This window comes from Arachis hypogaea, chromosome 15, assembly GCF_003086295.3.
Source record: "Arachis hypogaea cultivar Tifrunner chromosome 15, arahy.Tifrunner.gnm2.J5K5, whole genome shotgun sequence".
Taxonomy (NCBI): Eukaryota; Viridiplantae; Streptophyta; class Magnoliopsida; order Fabales; family Fabaceae; genus Arachis; species Arachis hypogaea.
The window spans coordinates 136,074,350-136,099,786 of NC_092050.1; the positions used below are offsets into that span (position 1 = coordinate 136,074,350).

The window sequence follows — 25,437 nt, forward strand, 5'->3', positions numbered from 1 at the left end:
AAAACCTCTTTCAAGCCATTTTTTCGAAAAGTTCAGAGACAAACTCAGGCTTGTGCTTCACCCGCCTTGAGTTTGTGGGAGTTGTAAAGACATCAAAATAGTCATTTAAGATTCTATTAGCTTAGCAACGATTATAATGCAAAAGCTGTTATTGAATATAGTAGTGCTGAGATTAGTATATAAATAAACCGGCACTTGTATTTTGATGATATGCAATAATAATAATTCTTTTCATTCATTTAGTGCTCGATTCTTTATATTACCCTTTCTATACATTGTTAGTTGCCATATATATATATATATACCTTATGTGAGATAGTTGCAAATTTTAAAATTTTTCAATAACTTCTAGTAACTTGATCCACATATAGGATATTATTTGTACGTTGTGCTATGATTGAGAGCTCTTCTAGAAATTATCTTTTAGAACTTAAAGTGTCTTTTTTTTTTCTTCTTCTGTATAGTATTTGTATGTATATCTAAATTATTCATTAATAATCTTCCTTAATTTATATTGGTGTACTTTAATTTCTAAGTTGAATGTACAATAATAATATCAAATTTTTAACTTATATAAAGTGTATTTTTTCTTGACTTATAAAATGGAGTGTAACTTTCAACCAATTCCACCTAATGGATAAGGTTTAGTTATTGTATTAATTTTCGTTCTTTTTTTTTTTTTAAATGATAGTCTTTAGCGAGCAGATTTTGAATGGAAAGGAAAGAAAAATATTAAATTGCAAAAATATTATGTAGAAATTTAGTAGTTAATTTTTTATGTATATATAATATAATTGATATGTATTCAATTTTATATTTTGAATTATGATTTGCAATGCTTGGCGAAAAAATAAATAAAAGATGATGTAACAAGATGAATCCATGTCTACGAGAGCTTTTTATTAATGTTTTGGAATAATTGACAAGCTACTTTTGAACTTTCTCTTATTGGTACAATTTATTTTATAAGATTATTGAAACTACAGAAAGGTAAACTCATTAGTATTTGAGTTAAAACTAGAAGGAATGAACTAAATTTACATGTGATTGTTGTTATTCCATGTGAATATACGATCCAGATTCTGTAAGAAGTAATGAAGGATGAACAAAGATCCAATCATGCCAATCCACCAACTTAAGCGATTCCTTGTCCCTAAAATGCTACTCTCTTGAGGGGAAATTACTTCCTTACCCTCATCCCTGCAAATTAAAACCTACTTTGGTTAATAAAGGCTAGCAAATACAAAAGCTTATGACAAACTTGTAATCTTATTGATATCTTATTAATGTGTGTGTTTTTTGAGGTTTTAAAAACTGAACCAGTCATCAAACCATTCTAATTATTATTTGTCAATTTAGTGATTCAACTGATTTAATTATAATTCAACTAAAATAATCAAATTATAAAAAATAATATATATGAATTATAAGTAAATATACAAAAATATACGAATTAAAAATACAACATTCATAAATACTGAAAAAGATTATCCGGCAGTAATTCATAAAGTGATGTTTTATTCAAAAATATATTTTTGTTATAATAAATACTTATATGTCCCTTTATAAATGCATGAAATACATACCACCTAAACTGTTTTATGAATATGCAATAATTTCTCTTGTGATAAAATATTATAATTTAGTCCATTGAGTGTCCAGAGTTAAGACTTTGGTGTTATGAAAGATGAACATCATGATTAAAATGAAATTTAACTACTTGTACTATGTGACTTGCCTTGGAATCTGAGGTTCAATCCTGGAAGTTGGTGCTGCTGCAACATCAGGCTTCAAGATCTTAGGTGATGCTCCTTCTGGTGCAGATTTTTTTCCTACAGTTGTTGCCATTGGTGCAGGATCAAAGGATGCCTCACCAGGAATGGGAACTTTCCTTGCCTGCAATGCAAGGCAACTCAATTAAATCTATGTATATGTTTTTTTGAATAGTTATTAATCCTTGGTGAAAGGAATTAACCATGTCTGAAATAAGAAAATTACCAAGTTCCTGAATTGGAGATTATAGAGCATGTGGATGTATCTTTCCTTTGCCAACTTTTGTTCCTTATTTAGCCTTCTCCAGATCCCATAGATTGATCCCATGTTCAAGATTTTCTTTGCATATATCTTCCATGTGTAGCTACAAATAACACACAAGAACTCACATTAAGAAATCCATCCCTGACGCTGTGTTTGATAAGTGTTTCAAGACAGAAAAGTTTGGCTCGAGATAAAAACATTGTTGCATTTTTCTCCAAACACATTTTTATGAATGTGGTTAAGAATTTTACCATTCATTGATGCGTTGAAGACCAGCTTTGGAGATTGTATTCCAGTGTTCAGGATCAGTCTTGCAGATTTCAAAGAAATCAGCAATCTTATTGCTTGATTCATCTCCATTGTAAGGATCAATATGAAATCCTGAGACTCCATCAACTATAATCTCTGCAGGGCCTCCTTGATTTGTAGCAAAAGTTGGTAATCCACAGTTCATAGCCTCAATCACTGTGAGACCAAAAGCCTCATACATTGCTGGCTGCACAAAAGCTCCCTTTGTATCTGCAATGCAGCGATACAGCTCGCTGTTTCGGTAGCGATCTGTTTGCGCTGCAATCCACCTGAACTGGCCCTTGAGTTTGTATTCTTCTATCAAGGAATGCATCTTCTTGATCTCTGAGATTTCCTCTCTGTCTTTTGATTTGCCTGGATTGAAGAACCCTCCAACAATCACAAGGTTCACCAAACTTCGCAGCCTCTTATTCTTCGCATACCACTCCACTAGGCCACTGAGATTCTTCACTTTGTCCAGCCGAGCCATCGAGAATATGATCGGTTTCTTTTTGTCCTCCAAATACCCTCTGTTCCAAACACATTTCAGGTTTGGAATTAGGCCATTAAAGTGACATGTTTCCAATAATACAGTAAATTCAGGGACAAACACTTACATGTGTTCTTCATTGTCATCCTTACTATAAAGTAGTTCCTCGATAGCCGGATGAAATTCGATCAATCGCTGTTGTTTTTCTGTAAAAGGGAAGTACACTGATTGATCAGCGCCAGGGGCGGCAATGTTGAACTTTGGATCAAAGACACTGATGCCAAACACGACACGACATAGCCCCGGCATGGTAAATGCAGTGTGAGCTTCATACTGTCCCGGCTTATTCGTGCTGATTACACAATAAAATGAAGTTACTTGTATTCCAAGTAATGTCAATCTGAGTTGAACTTATAAGAATGTATGATTCACAAGAAATTAAAATAAAACCTATATACCTTCCAGCAATCTCTTGGTATGTGCTAGTTATGATGAAATCAGCTGAATTCATTGAGATCATGTCAGCAGTGAATTGACTTGTAAAGTGGTATTTCTCATCAAATTCATTCCATTTGACATCTGAATCTTCATATTTGGTCTTTTCCAAAGCATGAGCAATGGTTGCCTTCATTTATACAAGGTTTTAAGTATTAGACTCTTAGTTAAAGTGTTAATAAGAGTCAATTAAGTTTTTGGTTCGTGTAAAATTCCATGAGTCCTTGTAAACTCTCTCTTTAGTCTCTACTGATGAATTTTCTTTGCTAATGTACATTATTAATTCTTATTTATATATGCATCAAGGTAGGTGACTGAATCAACCTGTGTTACTCCAAGTTTATTAGCCATTAAGGATGAGACCAAGTTTCCATCAGTGTAATTTCCAATGATGAGGTCAGGCTTTCCTTCCAAGTGATCAAGAATCTTGATAGTAGCATCCTGTTTATGATAAAAGATAACATGAACGGTAAAAAACATCACTGGATTGAAGAATGAAATAAAGATATGATTGGACATGCCTGCGCAAATCTTTCTAAGTAAGGGTATATATCGAAGCGCGACACCCATTGCCGGAGGATCCCCTTCTCCGTCCAAAAGGGGACCCTAAGAATGTGAGAGTGCTTAGTGTTGATGATAGGTTCCAGTTCCTGGTTACATTTGGTCCCTTTAGCATCTGGTATGAGCCTTGTAACCTGTGTGCATGGATCACAATTAGAAACAAAAAAGAAAATCAAGTGTTATTTGCATTTTTTGAACCATGATTAGTATTTTGTAATACTCTAGAGTTACTAGACCTCAGTAACTTACCACAAGAATCTGTGGTTTCACACTAAGGCCTTGTAGCTTAATCTTTTGCAGTAACTCTTCTTCTAAGGCCCTTACTTGATCAAGAATATAAACTACCTGTTGGAAAAAATAATCCCAACAAATCAAAAGATTATTCACTTCAATAAAATTTCTGGTTAGATATCAAAGAGTAATACTACAACTTCAAGGTTTTAATTGGATTTGTTATGTCGAAAAATCTAATAACAATATTCTTACACAGACATCTAATTACGTATTTTTATACTGTCATATCAACAAAAACAACTTAGCCAATAGTCAGTGCATTAAAATTGCACTCGTAACAAAATCATGTGAAAGGAAGGGATTTCTTACCTGGCCTCCGGTATCCGGCAATCCAAGAACATCTGCTTGTCCAAAGTAGCCATGAATGGAGAAAATAACAATGTTGAACATATTTGGAAGCCTGCTGAAAAGTGATTCCAACTTCAATGGATCTGCAGCTTCTAGAACCTCCGAAAGCATTCTCATTGTCTCTTTAACCCTCCCTGCAGTGTTCCCCCACCCCTTATCAAATCCCCACTCTCTGAACCTGCTCACAGAAAAAGAAATTCATATCTTAACAAATATACCCTTGAAAAGTTGAGTTTAATTTTGATGCATACACAGCCATTCAATCACATTCGTTCTTTCAGACGACCATTTACACGGTCAATGAAAAAAATAGTTATTTTTGTTGATGTGACGTTACATGATTAGATGCACGTCTAAAATTGTTTCATACTGACAATGTATCAAAATTAAATTCTAAAAAGTTACTAAAGAAATAAAATACAAGAGTTAGACGTTGACCTTTCTTCAAATCTCTGGTAAGGTGTATCTTTGCGGAGAGCAGAAACATATGTTTCAGCTACTTTCAGTGCTGTTTGAAGCTTTGTCAAGTTATTCAATTTGTCATTAATCATAAGGTTCTGCCATAATGGTAAAAGAAGAAAACATGAATTCAGCTTTCTCTTATTTATCTTGTTCAAGAATTTTTATAGTACCATGCTTTTCATTTTCACCTCTCCTTGATGATTAAGGCTTAACAAGTAATCAAGCAATGCATTTGAACTTTGGGACCTCTCATTCAACCTTGAGCTCAAGATCTTCGTGGTGAAGTTTAGTCCATTGCCAATCGAAGAAGAAAGCGCCAAGCGTGGCGTAGTGAAATCTATAGCCCCAAAATCTATCTCCAATGAATTTTCATCACTTGCCCTGCATCCATATTCAACTTAAGTTTCACTAAGCTGCTACATCTTGTGATTAAATTATAGGTATTGCTTTGGAGAGAATTTCAACACTTACCAATTCTCATCAAATATCATTTCCTTGCATTTCAAGTAATCTGTGGCCTCAATACCTTCCACTTGCAAATCATCTGCAGTCACTTTAACAAATTCCCAGAACCCTGGATTCGGCCGAACTGCGAAAGCAACATAAGGAGGAACAACAGCAGCTTCCTGCAACACAATTCAAAGTTTATAAATATGAACACCCTTTTGATCACTGAAAAGAGAGAAGTGAGATCATTGTTTCATGGAACCTGAGTGGAGCTGAGGATGTAACCTAACAAGCCCTCTAAAAGCTTGTTCCTCTCACCTCTGTCTTCAACTGCTTTCTCCAAATCTTCCATTATTTGTTGGTGTTTCAATAACCTTTTCCCTCTAGCAACAAACCTGTTTCATGTTTTTTCATCCCCAAAAAAAAAAAAATTGTTATAAAAGAAATGAAAGAGACAAATTACGGAAGTGGAACAAGACATATTATTTCCTTTTAAATTAAAAAAAAAAAAAAAAAAAAAAAAAAAAAAAAAAAACTCATTTGCTAGTTATAACCATATCTCTAATACTTTCTAAACCTTCATTGTATACATTTTACGCTTAGGTCATTTATACTTTCTCATATTTTTTTTTCTACCACGTGTATTTGGACCTTATTATTATGAATTTAATAAATAAATCTGTGTTGAAGAATATACTATGACTTAAGATTATTGAAGAGAGATTAATTTCCCTACCACTCCTACCAATGACGAACCTAAAAATTTTGACATTGGAAGTATATATATATATATTATGACAATAAATTAATTTTTATAATAATTTAATATAATGAGATTAAATTTAATAATACAATAAAAACAAATAAATATAATTATCATGTACTACTAAAAAAAAATTTCAAATTTTATTAAGGCCCCCACAACATAACACACGAATTCATCCCTAACTCCGACCAATTGGATATCATATCAATATTTAAAAACACTCAAAAGTCAAAAATTACGAAATTATGTACAAAAAGTATTCTCTACATCCTTTTTTTTTTAACAATCTAATTCTAATGTTCACATCATGAGACTCGGAAATCGCTATATATAGAAAGTTTATTATTGATGCAATGATATTATAAAAAAATTTATATAGTTATTCAATGACATTTGTTTTTTTTTTAATGATTATCCATATAATAAATATAAAAAATAATTGTTTTCGTTGACATAGTATTACATAATTAGATATATGTTTAAAACTTCTTGATGCTACATGAATATTAAATTTTATACACTAATACTATATATTAGTACCTTGCAAAGCATTTCTTCATGTGAAAGCGGCTCTGCCTCAATGCATCAGGCATGCTATCAGCAATAGTGTCTGCCCTCTTCAACACAGGTCCCGAGCTAGAATCCATTCTAGTAAAAACTTGCAATAACTTTGAACCAAAGAGTAAAACACAAACGAACAACTAATCAAGTTCAATGAATTAGAAACTTCCTCACCGTGTTGTTTGGACCATGTTCTTATGATATTTATAGTATTGGATTTGACTTGTGGGGTGATCCCATTATTATTGAATAATAATATTCAGAAGGAATGAATTTTGGGGTTATGTTTTGTCTGAAAGAAAAGATTTAAATTGAAAGCAAGAAAGGAATATATGATAATTGCACCTATGTGTTTTTTCATTTGTTTTAAATATGGAGGCAAAGAATGTATAAACAACATGATGAACAAGTAGTTGTCCCTCTAAGGTAACGTTCTTTTGTTCTTTTCTTTATTCCATATCAAATCAAACATGTTCTCAATTCTCTTTTATATATATATATTCTAAATTGAGGACTAAGATCTAAGCAGCATAATTATTAAATCAGATACATAAGATGATTTTTCTAAAATGTAAGAACTAGGGAGTCAATTGCGTGTGGAATGGTTTTTCTAGAAACAAAAAGTAATATTTGGTTCATATTTGTTTACGTAATTTGTCTTTTTTTTTTTAAATAAGATTAAGGGAGCGATTAAGCCAAATAATTCGAATGCAAGTTTGGTTTATTGAAGTAACACCACTTTACCTCTCTAACTCGTACCTAAACGAACATGGAGAATATTTCTCTAGAAATACTATACTGTTCAGTTATTTATTTTAGGGACAAAGATAAGTGTAACTACTTTAACTCTTCCAATTAATAATTATATAGCCTAGTTCTTGAAATTTGAAAAGCATTTTCATGAACTATCTATGTAAAATAATTAATATTATGATTATCATATTATGATTGTCATTCAATCTCAAGTTTTTATTTATAAGAATTTAAGAAGAGCATAATTATATTCAAAAGACTTTTCAGACAATTGATAGTTTGATTGAATAGTTTATTGATATGACAAAACATAATTTTACATATATACAGAGTAGATTTATTTTATAATAACATATTATCAAATTAAATAATTTAGTAACATGATGATATATAATTAAACGTGTAAAACTATAAAAATGTCTCTCTCAACTCTTTCCATACTCGTTTAGAAAGTAAGATGCATTTAGTTTGCGTTTTTATTCAGTATTTTCTGTTTTTTTAATTTTATGAAAAAATTAAAAATAATAAAAATAATAAAATCCTATTTTCTATTTTTACCTTCTCTTTTTACCTTTTTTCATAAAATCCCAACAAAAAATAGTGAAAATAAAAAAATAAAAACACAAACCAAAACACACAAGAATTATATGATTCAAATAGTTCTTACAAAATTTAATAAAAGAATAAAATAATCAATAGAAAAAAATAATACTCAAACATTTTTATCTTTTTTTTAATTATTTATATTTTGAATAAAAACTAACTATCGTCATAAATATTGTGCATAAGTAAAAAATAAATAAATAACGAGATAATTTGAAATAGAAACGAGGTAGTAAGTAATGAAGAATAAACCTAGGACAGTAATAAATTATCAAATAAACTTATATAACTACACACTGCCCCAACAGTAATATAAACTCATTGTTTAGGGTTATTATAACTTAGAAGCCATTATGACTAATTACTAACTCATTTCTTGTAATTGACTAAAGTTTAAAGAACTTCACCAGTCAGTCCATTTGGGGTTAGGGAGCAGTTGTAAGAAATAAATTGCCTACAAATAGCGATAAAAGGGCCGAATTGGAACATTGTCAACACTAACTATAGGAAAATTTTTAAATATATATATCTATATATTAAATTGATCATAGGCTAAAAATCACTGGAAGAAGAATGCCTCAAATTCTTCCTTAACTATACAGTGTCAAGAATCCTATATATCTCAACTCATCTATTACAAGTTTATAACCCTACCACCACATGCATCCATAATATGTATACTTCACTACATGCAAAATCCATTTTACGAAGATATAAATAAATCTATCACCCCAAATAATTATGCATACTTTATATATTTCCCTGAATACAAAAGTGAAATGGCATACCCTTCTAAGTTCTAATCATCCTCCCAAGGAAATTACTAGTTAACCAAATGAGTTTAACTCCTTAAAACATCCCGAAAAAAACAAAAAACAAAATTTCAAATTGATAATAAAACACTAGGAGGAAGATGTTAAAATGATAATAAAGTTACGCAGATATCCAAACAGGGCTAGAGATCTTGCCAATCCACGACATGATAAGAGTCAACAAATTACTGCCATTTCAAGCTCAAATTCCAAAGTAGAAAGGTCTAGCATATGTAGGGTTGCCAACAACATATGTTTCAGAAAACAACAACAATATAATCAAAAGTACCACACAGCACTCACAATGTCTCAACAACTTCGGAACAAAACCAACAAACAAATAAAACATAGAGAAGGGGTCCTCCACATGACTTGAAATAATAATAGTCCTTGCCTTAAAATGTTACTCAGCAATAGAACATGACCCTCTTGACATTGTCCTTGAGGGATGGCAGGGGCCTCACAGCAGCGCTGGCACCAGGTGCACGCGTACTGCGTCCTGCACCCATACCGCGACCTGCAGCAGCACCACTTGTCATGGAGCCACTGTCGGATGTCTCGGGCTCCATGTAAAAACGGGCTCGGAATGCAGCCAAGTGCGCATAATATGCAGGAGGCACTGAAATTGCACCACACAAAAAACAAACACCAACTTGTTAGACACATGCAATACATTGATACAACATGAACATACACAAATCCCCCAAACTCAACATTTGCATTAAGAGAAGACTCACCAATTGAAACAGAACGGGTGCATCTGGCATAGCTGCAGAAATTACATTAAAGAACATCACACATCAAGTGTCAGGTAAAGATGGTACTAGAAGTCAAAAGGTGTGGCAAACACAACTTAAAAAAAAACAGATGGAAATTCCACTGTGTTTTTTACTACTTACGTGTAGCACAGGTTGTTTGTAAGCATCTGAAGAGCATCAGCTGTGAAATTGTTTTCATCCCACAGAACGTGATAATGAGCTGGACGACTAGTGCCCTGATAACATTTTCCAACATAAAAACCCAATTAAACATTTTTTAACACAAGGATCACACTTTAAACGTCAAATTGTGTATACACTAAAACAGTGATAAGCTATAAATCCACCTGAATTCCAGCATGACTACAGAGATAAAAGTCAAATTCAGTTGGGTGGCAGATTTTGGAGTCCACAACAGTACCTGCAAAAAATTTCAGTTTCCAGGTTATGTTTTTTTCATTTTGGCATCAAACTTATTATTTATTAAGGACAATTTATCAAAATTTTAGTAAATACCGGGCAGTATATTCCCACTCCGATCAATAGAGTTTCGATCATGATGGTTGCTGGCAAAAAGCCTAGTGTGATGGCGCTTTTGAACTACCACAAAGGTCACAGGAGGCTGATAATTGGGCTCGAGAGATGCACAGGCCTGGCAGGAACATTTAGACTGAAGAAAGTTACAAACAGCATCTAAAATTTCAGATACGTCAAACAATTTGGCAAAACTTTATACCTTTCTAATAGCATCAAGCTCAAACAATAGGACTTGATAAAATTGACCCTCACTCACACCATCCCTGCAAATAATAAACTTTAGAAGTGCCAGGTTCCATAAATATAAAAATCTGATCACAGGGTTGAAAACATCAAACTACCTGTAAAATATGATGCGCTGTGGCTTCTGCCCAGTTGCTCTCCGGAAAGATATAAGTAGTTCCCTGCCAAAAAGAATAAGAAATCACAACTAGTTAATCTTTCAAACCTACAAGAGCATGGAATCTATACATATGTGCTTTAACAAGCTAACATCACAAAATGGAGGGAAAGAGAGGATACTTAATCATTCCACCCGTGACCTGTCCTCTATTAGGATCTTGCCATTGCTTGAAGAGATCCTGAATGAGTTCCTGTCGATGTGCTTGTGCACAAACCAAACCAGCATACTTTGTAATCTCAGGCCAATCTTGGGAAGCCACAACCTACACAGCATACAAGATAATACTCAAGTGATCAAGGCAAAAATAATACCTTAAAAAATATATTTAAATAGAACAGGTTGGAATTTTAGACAAATTCAAGAACATACAGCTGCAATAGATGGGCTTGAATCCTCTCCAGGGTGTGGGTGAGTAACATCAGCTCCAAAAATTATTGTAGGCCTGTCGCTGACAAGGGGAATACGCCGTGAAAGGGCGTCAACAAGCACAGTGTTCCTTCCACCAACCTTAACATTAATTTTCAAAGCAACATTTGCAAGATACTGCTTGCTCATTTTGTATACATGCTTTGTTAAACAACATTGGGAAACAAGCCCAAGATCAGTCTCACATATTCGTTTCAGGTCACCTGCATCACCGAAAAAAACAGTTTGATATGAACGGTAGTATTACAAGTATAAAAAGGAAGGACACATGGTTTAGTCATCCAATCATTACCATAAAGAGAACCATTATTGTCAGGCAGGATAACAATAAGCAAATCAAGATCCTTTCCAGGCAGCTTGTTCTTGGCATCATAATACCGAGTTTTCAGAACCTTCTCAACTTGGTCAGGACGAGCACTAACTGGGGGAACTACTGGATCCAGATTGAATGCCTGATCATATTCAACAAAAGGATTACTTATGGCAAAAAAACTACAAACAAAATCATATTTTCAGAAGGATTTACAAAGGGAATCTATACCATGCCAGATACTTGACACATCTGAGCGAGCTCATAACAAAAGGTGCGGGCAACACTATCTTGAACATTTCTGGAAAAGTTAATGCAGAACCAATGGTTGACTGTTCCTCCATTAACCATTTTCTGAAATAAAAGCCATAGCAAAAGGTTATTTGATGTTTCAATCAACAAGGACAGTATCAAAAACAGTGTAAAATTTTGATCACATCACTCTGATCTGATTTAATAGTATATTAAAATGCCAATATACGCATAAAAGAGGGAAGGGCATCTCAATTCTCAAGTTCACAAGCATGCCACCTATTCCAGCTCAACATATTTTAAGACTAATAACATCACTACTTTAAAAATAAGGTGATTAGCTCGGTCTAATTTTTTAAATTTTCACACAAAAATAGCTTGGCACACACTCAAGATGGATTTTAGATGGATTTTATCTTTATCTCTGATGCAAGGCCCAAGAGACAACCCTGGAATAAAAATACTTGCACCATCACCACAACCAAAGCAGAGAAGTAAAATAAAATATGCAGATAAAATATTGAAAACAATTGACAAATCAAAAGGCAATAAAGTATGAAAAAAGAATATTGATAACAATAACAAATCAAAAGCATGAAGTCAACAGTGAGGGAATCATTTTATGCAATATCTCTAACCTTATTCATCATATTCCACTGGCCAACCTGAGGTAGGCAGTCCTTTTCTCTACCTGTATCATGATATTTGAGCTGCAGAACAAAATGTCAATAAACATTTAAAAAGACCAGTTACACACACACACACACACACACACACACACACATTTGCTCACTCACTCTCACTCGCACACATTTGATATGGATAGAAAATATATATACAAAGCATAATGTACAGAAAAATACCCAGGGTGGAGGAAGGATGCGAGCTTCAACTTGAGCAAGCTTTTCACTGATCTTGATTCCAAACTCTTTAGCATAAGGGTCTTGATCATAGGCATTGTGATGTACTGTCTGAACAAAAAAAAAAACAATGAATTAGGAGGGAAGCAACATGAACATACAGATTAAGTACATAGAATATATTCAATCAATAGATTGGGGAGAGTATTCAGAATGACAACAAAAGCCCACACCTCTTATAAAAAAAAATCATGCTATTGAATGAAATGCATTACTACACACTACACATGTAGATAGAATTAGAATATGATACTATTATGCTAAGAAGACATTCTGCAGACCTGCATTATATCACGCTCCCTTTCAACAGGTCGTTGGCATGTGACTTTGAGCAAAGCAGTAATCTGCCTTTCATTCAACCTCTTTGAGTACCTCTGCCCTTCTACAATCTTGCAAACCTGCAACCAAAACAAACCTTCAGTAGGTACATTCACATGAAAATAAAAAGCTTACTACTCATTAACTCGTTTACCTCCATTGGCAGATAATTTGGCCTCTGTGTATTTCCCACTTGCAAACAAGGCCACTGAGTATGTTGAATGTGAAACCCGTAGGTCTCAGAGAAGTACTCAACGACAGACTTCATTGTTCCCCTCTCGTCTACAGGGAATCTAAAATTATTGACAAACCAAAAAGTGAGCAATAGACTTGACCCATTCCATTAAGAATAACTGTTAGGTAACTACTACTCACGTCAACTCTCTAGTAGCCTGGGAAGTCAGACCAGAGATGCGATATTTTCTTCTCATGTTTCCACGATGAGTTACTTCAACCTTGATACCACGGAGAGCTTTTTTGATCTGTCATTCAAAAATAGAAAGAAAAAAGTCAATTTCTCATTCTTTTAAATCAAGGGGGAAAAGCAGTCTCCCAAAATCCAAGCCACATAAATGAATAACAACCAAATGCAAATGCAAATGCAAATGAAAGCACGTATAGCTTGTGTCAACCAAAATCTACCTTCACACGATCAGCATCTGACAGTGGTCGGCTGGATACATCCCTATTCAGTAGCTGAGTTACAAACTCAATCACCGGCAATGGCTCAATAAATGCAGTGGAAGACATATCTGCACATCCAAAAGTTAGCATTTATGGAATCTAAGATAGAAAATGAAGTGGGTATGTATAGACAGCGTAATGTACCAATGTTCAGAGAAAGTCCCATCTGTGTGGGACGAATACTCTGATAGAAACCACGCCAGCTTTCTAACCCCTCACCCAAAGGCTGTCTTCTTCCAAGATCGGGTGAATAAAATGATCTTCCTACAGGACAATACCTACAATAACAAAACTCCATTTATACCCCAATAGTTTTGGGTAGAACAACGAAACCAAATAAAGGAAGAGAGCTATATCAAAGACCTGGTAGTAGGGAGTTCACGCAACACAATATCGAGGACCTGCAATGCTTCCTGAGGTGCATCAGTTTGTCTCCCTTGCAAAAAGAGCCCTAAATGGTGAAGGTCTGCCCGAGCAGCCAATTTTATCACAACTTTGAATTCCCTCTCCCTCCTGCAATGATAAGCAAACAAAACAATCAGATAAAGTATGAAAGTTTTTATTTGAATATTAAGTTGGAAACAAACATGAAACTAACCTTTGAGCTCCAGTTCCATCATCTTCATCAATTAACATGATCCTAAACTCCTTTGACACGAAAGGCAGTGGACCAGCTGTATAGAGGCTCTTTCGCCCATCATAAGCAGGAAGTCTCTTCCCCAAATGGGATTCTCGGTAAAGCCTCACCAACTCCTCCATAACAGCACGGTTAACGCCTCTTGATGTAACTTCTGGAGTGATTGTTACCTAAGCAACCAACAACTGATATAAGTTACAAGTTACATACAAACTGGGATTTTCTCAACTACTGAAGGTGGAACTTACATCATACTGATGCAGATCTTTGTTTGGCAGCTCAGCAAAGAAATGGTTGGCCTTGACAATACATTTTGTGCCGTAGCTACCCTTCCCAGGGCGAAGGGGAAACCTCATGGATGACTTGCTAGCTGGTGGACCAGAAGGGGCAGCTTCTGTCTGAGTTACCATATGCCCCATTTGCTGTTCCAGTTGGGGCATCTCCTGTGGCTGGGATGAACTGGAACTAGCCTCAGAGGGAGGAGGCCGAGGAGATACCGCCGCTTGATACTGAACTGGGGGGGTAGCTTGGTGCAGCTCGGGAACTTGGGGCCGTGGTGGGCCACCATAAGAAGGTCCTACGCCTCGACCACCTCCTACACCACCACCACCGCGGCCACCGCCATATCCACCTCGTGGAGCATACCCTTGCTGGGGAGGTCCTCCCCGTCCCCTACCTTGATACTCAGGGGGGCCACCATACTGCTGTTGAGGCATTCCACGGCCACGTCCTCCTCCATAACCACCACGTCCTCCTTGGGGACCCCAACTCCTACCTCCCCCTTGTGGTCCAGGCCCACTGGTGGGAGCAACCTGTTGGGGTGGAGCACTCCTTTCTGCAGGGCGCTGTTGGCCCTCAGAGCTTTCACCCCCACTAGAACTAGCTGCTTCAGTTCTCTTCTTCCGAACCATGATGAACACTGCACACAAAGGGGAAAAAGCATTACAACTTTGTGACTAGTGATAAATAAGCACCTCAGTATAAGGCACGCCTAACATCTCAAAATATAATCACTTTATAGAGAGCTACATATGATCAAATTATCACACATGCCAACAACTTTATAACCAAAACATCAATCAAGTACAGCGCTCAACGGATTTCCATCAAGGATACTGTTCATTACAATAAACAAAACAACTCAAGATAAAAGCACAAAAAAACACCCAGAAAGCAGCTTCTACAAGTTGAAATACTTTAAGTATCGCATGGATAGAGAACAGCAAGCTACCTAAGCAGTCATTCACTGGTTTCCAGAAGGAGAAAATGACTATTACCAGATGGAGAGAATGTCAAAAAATAAATCAGTAAAATCATCATCCAGAGTACACACATTGCAACTAAAACCAAACCCAATATCACCACCATCAGCGATAACCACTAAACCCAACCATAATCAACAACACCAAACCCTAGAAAGTAACAACCAAAGAAAAACAACAGTACGATCTACAACACAAGCATCAAGTAACAAAAAAAAAGTATAATAAAAAAAGCCTTCAAAAAAGCTAACCCCGCAAGATAACAAACGGTAATCGTCAAAATCAGAAGCAGATCAGATCAGAAGCAAAATCACCAACAGCAACATCTACCACAGTCCACACACACTAGATCTAAAGAAGAGAAAAAAAATTAAATAAATTGTGATATTTTCACAAATACCGTGAAAATAAAACAACAAGTACCCCTACACATGAAGCAAAAACAGCGAAAAAAAAAAGAGAAAACGGCAAACTGAAAATCATACACTGAAATCAGAAGAACCAAACCCTAGGTGAAAAAAATAGAATAAAAAAAAAGAGTGATCGAGTTTCATATTTCAATTTTCACCTGAAAAATAAAAAGGCGCTGGAGCAGACGAAGGTGTTGGCGGAAGAAGCTGAGTGTGTATAATTAATAAAGAAGAATGAGAGAAAGAGAGTGCAGGAAATGGGAGTTTCTCTCACTATAAAGGGAATGGAGAAACATAAAACGGTTAGAGAGAGAAAGAGAAGAAGGAGAAGCAGTGCGAGCTATGGGCATTGTGAGTTTGTTATAAAGATGGGGTAGGTCTTTGAAAATGACCACTCCGTCCCTACGCCCTTTCAATCTTCTTTCTTCTCTCTTCTCGTGTTCTATTCTTCTCTTTTCTTCTCTTCACTAATTAGAGAGTAGATATGGTCAATTTAATAATATTTTTGTTATAAATATATTTTACATTAAAAATAAAATCTATTTAATATATTTTGGTATAAATATATTTTATTTTCTTATAAAATGGTATAATTACTTTCCTGTTCTTTTTATGAATTTCTCAAGATTCTATTATTAATTTCCATCATTAATTGACTCTTTTGGACAGTAATTAATTTACTGTAACATAAAAATTTAAAAGATGACGGCAACATTTTTGCTAGAAAAGCTTTCTTCCCAACAATAGCCAATAGGTATATGCGTATGTCTCTACTCATGTTGACTAAATTATTTGAGAACTGAGACATATGTCACTGTTTTGAAATATAATAAAATTGAAATCGATTTATTTTTATTTTAGAATTAAATTATTTTATTTTATTTGGGGTAGTTTCGTCACCTGTAGTGATAGTGAAAGATTGTATCGTAAAATAAATAATTAAATTATTAAATTATTATATTAATTTGTAAATCAAATTAATTATTATTTTAAGTAATTAATTATATGTAATAGTTTATTTCCAATTCAATTTATTTTAAATCAAATCAATTTTAAAAATAATTCTTAATAATCATAGATAATTTATTTGAATTATTATTAAGGTTAAAAGTGAATTTATCTAAAGTAATAAAATTTTACGAGAATATATTAGATTAGTAGCAGCGTTCGTCTTAATGGCGAGGATATGATAGGGATGGATTTGATTCTTCTAAATTTTGAATTTCACTTTAAAAGGTAAAATATGATTTATCACCATTTATTTTATAGGTGGGATCAAAAAAAACATATAAAAGAAAACATTTAATGGTAAGAAATCTTATTTTATTTTTTAAATTGAAAATCTAAAATTTAGAAGATCCAAATTCGATAGAAATAATAGCTGTGATGGTATAATGATCATGTCAAATGGTATTTTACCATATATTAATTCATTATGTGATGAATTAATCAAGGATAAGAATGATGATGTTATATTGTTATTCCAATTCATATTACCTAAACATAAAATCTTCACTCTTCTCTCCTCACACAAAATCAATCACTTTCTCTCTTTCTCTCTTTCTCTAACTTCTCATGTTTAAATTTTGCCTTATTAATCAAGTAAGAAAATTATGGATAAGATCAAGAATAAGAAAGAGAAAAAGAAATTAAATCTATTCTCCTTTATCATTTTTTGTCCACCACAACAAGATTAATTCACTATATGGTAAATTAACCTAAAGATAAAATTAAATGTTCATTAAATTAAGATCAAATAACACCTAAATTCACTCAAATTTCTTTTTATAAAGTTCGACCAAAATTTCATTTTTACCCATCACATGATAAAATTATGTTACTGATCACAAAAAAAAAGATTGAGATAATATTATATTTTTACCTTTGACAATTATTTTTCTCTCTCTTTATTTAATCTTATTCAGAATAATTCACTACGTGGTGAATTAACCAAGTTTGGATAATATCCAAACTAGAAAATGATAAAAATAAATGTATGACTCTTCTTATTTCTCCTCCAAAAAAATCATCTCCCACTCTATTTCTTCCACAACTCATTTGTCATTCATAAAATATAAACCACCCTTAACACCTTATGAAAGAAAAAGAGAGTAAGAAAAGAAAAGAAAAAACATAATGTATATTTAATCATCCCACTCAAATTCTAAGATATCATGTACTCATATTCAAGAATCAATCACACTCTCCACCTCCTCTCGTTCTCATATTCACTTTCATATAGCTTCTCCTAAGATTTGTGACTAAAACATCAATTTCCTTCTTTCTTCTATTATTGGTCATAAGGATTTTTAGGGAAGAATCATGTTCATATACTACAAAAAAAAAATGTTGAGTACCGTCGGAATTAGCGTCGACATGTACCGACAGATTTGGCGTTGGATTTTCCGACGAAATGGAGAAGAAATTCGTCGACATAAAAAGATACCGTTGAAAGATATTTTTCATCGCTAAATCTGACGGTAATTGTTGGCGCGAAGATGGAAGTCACGTGCGACAATTCTACCATCATAATAAATCACATCATTTTGGTGATTTACCATCGGATTAATTCAACGGTAAAATTGGAGCTAAATTCAAACACAAAGCTATTATCCCTCACTTGTATGACGTCGTTCTCTCTCTCTCTCTCTCTCTCTCTCTCTCTCTCTCTCTCTCTCTCTCTCTCTCTCTCTCTCTCATTTGTTATCACCGCCACTATGCAGCGCTCACCGTGGCCACCGCCGGAACTTTCCGTCGATGTCGCTGCGTATGCACAAGTCTGGGCGCGTGACTTCATTAAAAAGTCACGTGGCTTGCGATTTGGGGACCTTTTGGCCCAATTTTGGATGCCAGAAGCTAAATAGAAGCTCTTTCAAGGGGAAAAACATTCCAAGACAATACACAATCAATTTTATTTAGTTTTTAACATGTTTTAAGTGAGATTTAGAGTAGAATTATCAAAATCTAGTGTTGATTGGTAATTGAAGGTTGCTAGTTAGCTTGAACTCCACTAAATCTAGTCCTTCACTAGGAATTAACTAGGACTTGTGGATTAAAGTTAATTTTGCTTACTTAACTTTTCTTCAATTGTTAGAGGATAACTAAGTGAGAGCAAAATACACTTACCATCATATTTGAGGATGATAATGAGGATAAGAATTTCAACTCTCAACCATTGCCAAGACCTTTCTTAGTTGGTGTCTTTAATTGTCTTAGTTCAATTTACATTTCTCGTTCATCATTCCAAAATCCCAAAAATATGTCATAACCAATAACATGCACATTTTCCTGCAATTCCTTTGAAAGACGACCCGAGGTTTAAATACTTTCGGTTTTTATTGATTTGCATTGTGACAAACAAAATTAAACTTTGATTGAGAGTTGATTATTGGTTTGGATCTGTACTTCAACGGAATTATTTTGTGAAAATTTCTAACCGACGATTTTCCTACGTCAAGTTTTTGGCGCCGTTGTTGGGGATAAATGTCGGCTTAGAAATGTCCAAAGGATTTTCAACTCAATGTCGCAAGTATAGCCTAAACCGACAAATGATCCCAAACTAAAGTTTAGAAGAATGTCACAACAATCAAATCAATTACCAGGAATGGAATCCCGGATCATTATTCCTAGGAATTACAATAAGATGCACATCATTGGTTAGAAATATTTGGAGATTTTTTAGTTGAGTGCGAAAAAAGTAAAGTGGCTAGAATCTAAAAGTAATGAACAACTAACAACTAACTTAAAGCAACTAGAGTTATCAATCAAACAACTAATCAACTAACAAGTATGCAATAAAAGATGGCAACAATAATAACATATAACTAAATATAAAGAGTCAAGCTAAGAGAACCAAGAGAGCTAAGAGAACCAAGAGAGCAAAGTCAACAAGAGAAATGACAATCAATCAATATGAGAAATATTGGCTATGTGTGAGAATTAGAATTTTTATCCTCATTGCCTTCCTCAAGTATGATAGTAAATGCCTATTGCTCTCACTTAGTTATCCTCTAGCAATCGAAGGAAAGTTAAGTGAGAATAATTAACTCTAGTCCGCAAGTCCTGGCCAATTCCTAGTGAAAGACTAGATGTAGTGGAGTTCAAACTAACTAGCAACCTTCAATTACCAATCAACACTAGATTCTTACAATTCAAGAGGCTCTAATTACTCAACCCCAAGGCCAAGAGTGGAAATCTACTACATAATTATAAGTGACATTTTCTTAAACACTTGGTGAGCAATGATAAAAGACATAATAAAATTGAGAAAGCAATCTAAAATAAAGCTACCCACTATCAATAATCAACAATAACAAATCAAATAACACAAATGAAACATGAATAACCTCAATGCATTACTAGAATTTAAATCGAACAAGATCCAAAGTCATAACCCAAAATAACTAAAATTGCAAGAATGCTAAGTAAAATTAGAGAAGAAGAACTACAATTATAGTAATAAAAACTGAAATTAACAAAGGTCTAATCCATGGATTGAAGTAAAAGTGAATAAAGAACACTAAAACCTAGAAAGAATGAAGAGTTTCTCTCTCTAAAACTCAAAACTATGTAAAATCTAATTAATGGAATGTTGTTTCCAAGCTTCCTTCACCTCTCAGCCTCTAATCTTTGAATTGGGCTTGAAACTAGGCCAAAATGAGCTCAAAAATCGCCCCCAGTGTGTTTCCATTAATGAGGCACGTGCAAGCATTCCTGCGTATGCTGCAATGTGGTCCGCGTACGAGGACAAGGAGAAAATGGAAGATGCGTACGCGGTATCAACGATGCGTACGCATGTCTGCAAGAATCCTAAATCTTCATTTATTCATGATTTCCTATTCTTGCTTGCTCCCTTTTCCACTTCTTCCAATCTAACCTTGATTCCTAAGACCTAAAATCACTTAACAGATATATCAAGGCATCAAGTAGAATTTAAGAGAATTAAAATTAGTATTTTTAGAGCCTAAAAAGTATGTTTTTATAATTAAGTGCAATTTGGAAGGAAATCACAAAGGTGTGCTATTTAAGTGAATCAATGTGAGTTTATGTGATAAAATTCATTCAATTCATGCCAAAATTTATCATCAAATATGGATTCATCAATTCCTCCATATTTAGACAATAGCATGTCCTCATACTAATCAAAAAGAAAAAGTGAAAGGAGTGAACAACTTATCGAATAAAACTACTCATGAGTATGCAAATACACTAATGGATGATATCTATCTATATCTATGCTAATATGTCCTATGAAATTGGCAAAAATAAACAACCAAACTTCCAAGTAAGCATATAGGCACATAGGGCTAGAACAAGTCACAATTGCAACGCAATTTCAATCCAAAGAATTGATTCAACTTCATAATTGAGCAACTTGCAAGACAACAGAAAACAAGATATGGAGAATTAGAATTGAGCAATCGAACCCCTCACTGGATGTGTGTATACTCTAATCGCTCAGTGTTTAGGGTTTAATCACTCAATTCTCCTCTAATCATGCTTTCTAGAAGTACTTAAAATGAACTTTTTTATTCACTACCAATGTTTCCCAAAATTTTTCTCCACACTTAAATAACACACACCTTAACCTAAGCTAATCATAGATGCAATTCAAGGTTATTCATAATTTTTCACTTAGGTTTGGTGATGTGGTAACAAATAGAATAAAAGGAGGTTTAAAAGCTCAAAACTGGATACAATGGTAGATGGGTGTGGCCATATGGTTTAGTGAGTTTCAATTGAAATGATGGCATCAATCATCCTAAATGCATTAAAAATATCAAATATCAGAAATAAAGAATTAAGCAAATTCAAGATCACAATCATAGAAAGAGTATAGCACACAAGAATAAAGATTGTGGTTGAAAAATGCAACCATGCATTAAGGTCCAACAACTCACAAGGTTGCTTGTTCTACCTCTTTCCTATACTCCACAAAACATTTCAAACAAGTTCAAAAGTAATTTATCGAATCAATTCAATGGAATGCCCTTAGAAATCTTTCTTAGAGAATTTTTTTTTGTTATTTTTACCAATCTTATTCCTTATGTATGTACTTATGATGTGTTGGATGCAAACCAAAATTCTTAGCTCTTTCCTAGTTTCACTATCCAAAAATCAATCATGAGCATTTAGGAAAATAAACATGAGCTAGGTACTATCAGCTATTCACAATCATCCAATCACAACCACTATCCATAGAATATATACTAACTAAAATAAAAGGCCATATATACTAACTAAGATAAAAGAGCATGGCATACTAGAAATAAAACTAGAGATAAACTACGATATATACAACCAATCAAAATAAAAGTGTGCAATGTAAAATTCAAAAGTAGCAAATATCCACAAAGTTCTAATAACTCAAAGCAAAATAGAATATAACCAAAAACAAAACATAATGCAAAGTGTTTGGAAGTAGAAATTTATGGCCCAAAAGTGTTGCAAATCCTTCCCCTCCCCCCCTCCACACTCAAACTTAGCACGGTCCTCTGTGCTATCAAAAGTGTCAGCCAATGGGAGGGGTAGGTAGTGCTACCTCAGGCTACAGAGACGGAGGTACCTCAATGTCAGCCGCCTGCATGTCAACATATGCTGCCTATGTCTCAGCCTCGGCCTGCACCTCAGCTGCAATCTTAACATCCTCAGCCTCTGAGAGCTCATTAGGAGTGTCCAACTCTTCTATCATCAGGTCCCACTCTCTATTCTGCAACTTGATGTTTTTATATCTCTAGTTCATGCGCCTCTCTAAGCACTGCAGATGAGCTAAGATCTTAAGCATGAGCTCCTGAGTCATGGGGGCCTGAAGACTAGATGATGAGGCTTCTAGTGGTTGGCTCAGCTCTCTAACGGTTGCTTTTCTCTTCTTCTTTTTCACATCACTAGTGGCTAGGTAGTCCTTCAGCCAATCACCATGAGGGATATACAAGTTCTCGTTAGCTAAAGTAGGTGGATAATCATCTTGTTCCGACTCAAGGCCGGCTTTTGCAATCATTTTAGTGACCATAACCGGAAAAGCCGCCATTCGCTTGAGAGATACCGGCACCTTCCACATCGAATGCTTGATAATCTTGGTCAAATTCACCGGCTCTCTTTCTAATACAACCCAAACCGAAACAGCCATCTCCCATGTGATAGTCGTCTCATGAGTAGTTGATATGGCATAGTTAGTGAGGAGTTGTTGTCATATCCGAGCATCATGGGTAAGTTGCTTAACCGGAAGTCCTATTGGCTTGGGATCTTGCTCCACACTCATAACCCATGCCGAGCCAAGATAAGCTATCTTGTTCAGAACTCTATCCTAATCCAAGGTGCCTAATTGTCGGTTGCATTGAGCTTTTGCAAAAGCTCACTGCCCCTTTAACCTAGACAAGATGTTCAGAATTTCAGCAATTGTCGCTTTCGTGATAGGGATTTGTTTACCCCGGACAAGAACAGACTTGAGGTTGGCATTGTAATAGTTAGCATAAAACTCCAACACCCAAGGTTCATTTGCCTCCCTCAATTTCCTTTCCAAAAAGCTCCACCATCGGCTTTCAATGTGGGAGTTCACCAATTCCCTAAGCTCGGAAGGTAGCTTATGCATACGGAGTTGCCGCTCGACATGCAACTTCTTTTTCTCATAGAATTTTCCATATTGAGCTGGGTCTTGAGCCGGGATGGCTAAGTCAGGATTCCAAAGTACTATGATATTTTCAACCAGTTTCTTGGGTTTTGTGGCCAGTTTCTTAGATGTTGAGGTCGGTTTCTTTCCTTGGGTTCTTGTCATCCTAAAAAGAGGAGTTGAGACAAGTAATGAGTTCACAATCAAGCAACTATTAAATGCTTACAACAATTGAACCATATATAACGTGTATGCAAAAATAATAAAAAATTAATGGTTCAATATAATATAAAAGCATATGCATATTGTTCCAATTCATTCAAGACAAACCAAATTCAACCTATCATAATCAATAACTTAATTACATTCATCAATTGAATTCAAGCAAGGATTTGCAAAACACAAAATTAATCCCAGATGCATTTTAAATGAATTTTTGCAAATTACCAAATTTAATTCACAACTAGCTCAATGATGAATCTCAAGTAAAGTAACTCCAAAATCATCCAAGCGTACTCAATTCGTAGCTAAACTGCCTAATAACATCATAGTTGAAAGCATATGGTAGCCACACATATGAATCAAACCCAAATTTAACTCAGGCAATTCATCAAACACTTGGTATGTATGATTTAAAGTCATCAAAGTTAACCAACTTCAAGCAACAATTTAGCTAAGTTACAAACAATCCAACACTTGTAACATGTTTAATAACAATTACACTAACCTAAATCAACTAGTAATATCAAAAACAAAGAGTAAAAATAATTCAAATTACTTATGCATAAACTAGAAAAAAAAATAGAGGAAAACAGGGACCTGGATGAAGGGATGAAAGAATGTGAATGGGGATTGTGTGGTGGTAGTGAGGTGATGCCACAAACGAAAGTGGCAGAGTTGGTCGCCGGAAGGGAAATGTGGCAGCGTGACTAGGGTGCAGCGGCTCACCGATGGTGATGGTGGCATCGGACTGAGATGGGTGATAGTGGTAGTGTGTAGAGTGGTGGTGGTTGTGTGTAATTCTGAAATGGAGTGAAATGAAAGGGAGTAGGGAGCGTAGATGGTTGAAGGGTTCATGAAGGGGGGATTCAGAATTTTGAATCCCCGCATACTCATGGAGATGGATGCGTACGCGAGAGCAGGTAGTTGGGTGCAGAGGCTGCGTACGCGAGCAGCGTGTACACAGAGGGTGCTCTCTCCCTGGGTGTGATGCATACACGGATATTGACCACGCACGTGTAATGGTCCTAAAATTGCATGATGCGTACACATCAGAGTGGCCGCGTACGCGAGCATTTGCCCCTGGAACTTGCGTACGTGAAGGGTGTGCGTACGCGAGCAGTTGATTCGCGAAAGGTGGGGCGCGTACGCGAAGGGCTTGTACGGGGAGGGTGCTCTCTGTTTGAGGGTGATGCGTACGTGGACAGCAACTGCGTACGCGTAATGGTCCAATTTTGCAATGAAGTGTACGCGGGCATAGGGCTGCGTATGCGAGACCAGCAGGGAACAAAATCTTTGTTTCACCCTCCAAGAGGTCACCCCACACAAGATACTACTAATATCTACACTCTAAGGCCTAAAACAAGGAAAATACACTTCCTAAAGCAATTATCCTCATAGACAAAAGAAAAGTAGAAGGTCTAAAAGATCCAAAACAAGTCAAATTTCAACATCTCAAGCAAATATTCACATGAAAACAAAGAAAACTAGAAGATCTTATAGTGGTGGGGTGTCTCCCACCTAGCACTTTTCTTTAACGTCCTGAAGTTGGACGGTCATAAAGCTCAATTTTCTTTCTTGGGAGGATCCTTCAAAAGAAAGATCTCCAAATCCTTGTTGCTCTTGGACTTCACCCCATGATAAAGTTTGAGTTGGTGGCTGTTCACCTTGAGGAAACTAGGGCTTGAGGGATGGCTTAAGTGAACGACACCACAAGATTCAACCTTCTCTACCATATAAGGGTCCTCCCATCTTGACCTTAATTTTCGGGTATCAAT

The 25,437-nt window shown here is 35.1% G+C and overlaps 2 protein-coding genes across 2 annotated transcripts; both read right to left on the bottom strand.

Moving 5' to 3' along the window:
- Window positions 1-867: 867 nt before the first annotated feature.
- On the bottom strand, window positions 868-7,112 carry LOC112750827 (sucrose synthase 7). The gene is made up of 15 exons (XM_025799691.3): window positions 6,729-7,112; window positions 5,685-5,817; window positions 5,447-5,601; window positions 5,164-5,356; window positions 4,952-5,070; window positions 4,475-4,691; window positions 4,121-4,216; window positions 3,832-4,005; window positions 3,635-3,751; window positions 3,274-3,440; window positions 2,943-3,167; window positions 2,289-2,855; window positions 1,999-2,137; window positions 1,739-1,896; window positions 868-1,200 (listed from the first exon to the last, which is right to left on the bottom strand). Exons 1-15 carry the CDS (start codon window positions 6,833-6,835, stop codon window positions 1,038-1,040), a joined length of 2,730 nt encoding a protein of 909 aa, XP_025655476.1. The 5' UTR covers window positions 6,836-7,112; the 3' UTR covers window positions 868-1,037.
- Window positions 7,113-9,088: 1,976 nt separating this feature from the next.
- LOC112750826 (protein argonaute 1) lies at window positions 9,089-16,319 on the bottom strand. Its single transcript, XM_025799690.3, has 22 exons — window positions 15,993-16,319; window positions 14,411-15,081; window positions 14,124-14,332; window positions 13,889-14,038; window positions 13,670-13,803; window positions 13,484-13,593; window positions 13,217-13,323; window positions 12,996-13,134; window positions 12,805-12,921; window positions 12,467-12,574; window positions 12,242-12,313; window positions 11,583-11,705; window positions 11,334-11,493; window positions 10,985-11,244; window positions 10,735-10,877; window positions 10,554-10,616; window positions 10,412-10,475; window positions 10,192-10,327; window positions 10,023-10,096; window positions 9,817-9,911; window positions 9,655-9,686; window positions 9,089-9,536 (listed from the first exon to the last, which is right to left on the bottom strand). The coding sequence occupies exons 2-22, from the start codon at window positions 15,071-15,073 to the stop codon at window positions 9,325-9,327; spliced, it is 3,171 nt and encodes a 1,056-aa protein (XP_025655475.1). The 5' UTR covers window positions 15,074-15,081; window positions 15,993-16,319; the 3' UTR covers window positions 9,089-9,324.
- Between the last annotated feature and the right edge of the window lie 9,118 nt (window positions 16,320-25,437).

Excerpts from the sequence above, each read along its gene's own strand:
- LOC112750826 (XM_025799690.3), bottom strand. The coding sequence starts at position 15,073 with ATGGTTCGGAAGAAGAGAACTGAAGCAGCTAGTTCTAGTGGGGGTGAA. Across the intron at positions 13,135-13,216 it reads CAGGCTACTAGAGAGTTGAC|ATTCCCTGTAGACGAGAGGG; the intron begins GTGAGTAGTAGT and ends CAATAATTTTAG. Across the intron at positions 9,537-9,654 it reads CACCCGTTCTGTTTCAATTG|TGCCTCCTGCATATTATGCG; the intron begins GTGAGTCTTCTC and ends GTGCAATTTCAG.
- LOC112750827 (XM_025799691.3), bottom strand. The coding sequence starts at position 6,835 with ATGGATTCTAGCTCGGGACCTGTGTTGAAGAGGGCAGACACTATTGCT. Across the intron at positions 5,357-5,446 it reads ATGATATTTGATGAGAATTG|GGCAAGTGATGAAAATTCAT; the intron begins GTAAGTGTTGAA and ends ATATGGATGCAG. Across the intron at positions 1,201-1,738 it reads ATTGAACCTCAGATTCCAAG|GGATGAGGGTAAGGAAGTAA; the intron begins GCAAGTCACATA and ends TTTAATTTGCAG.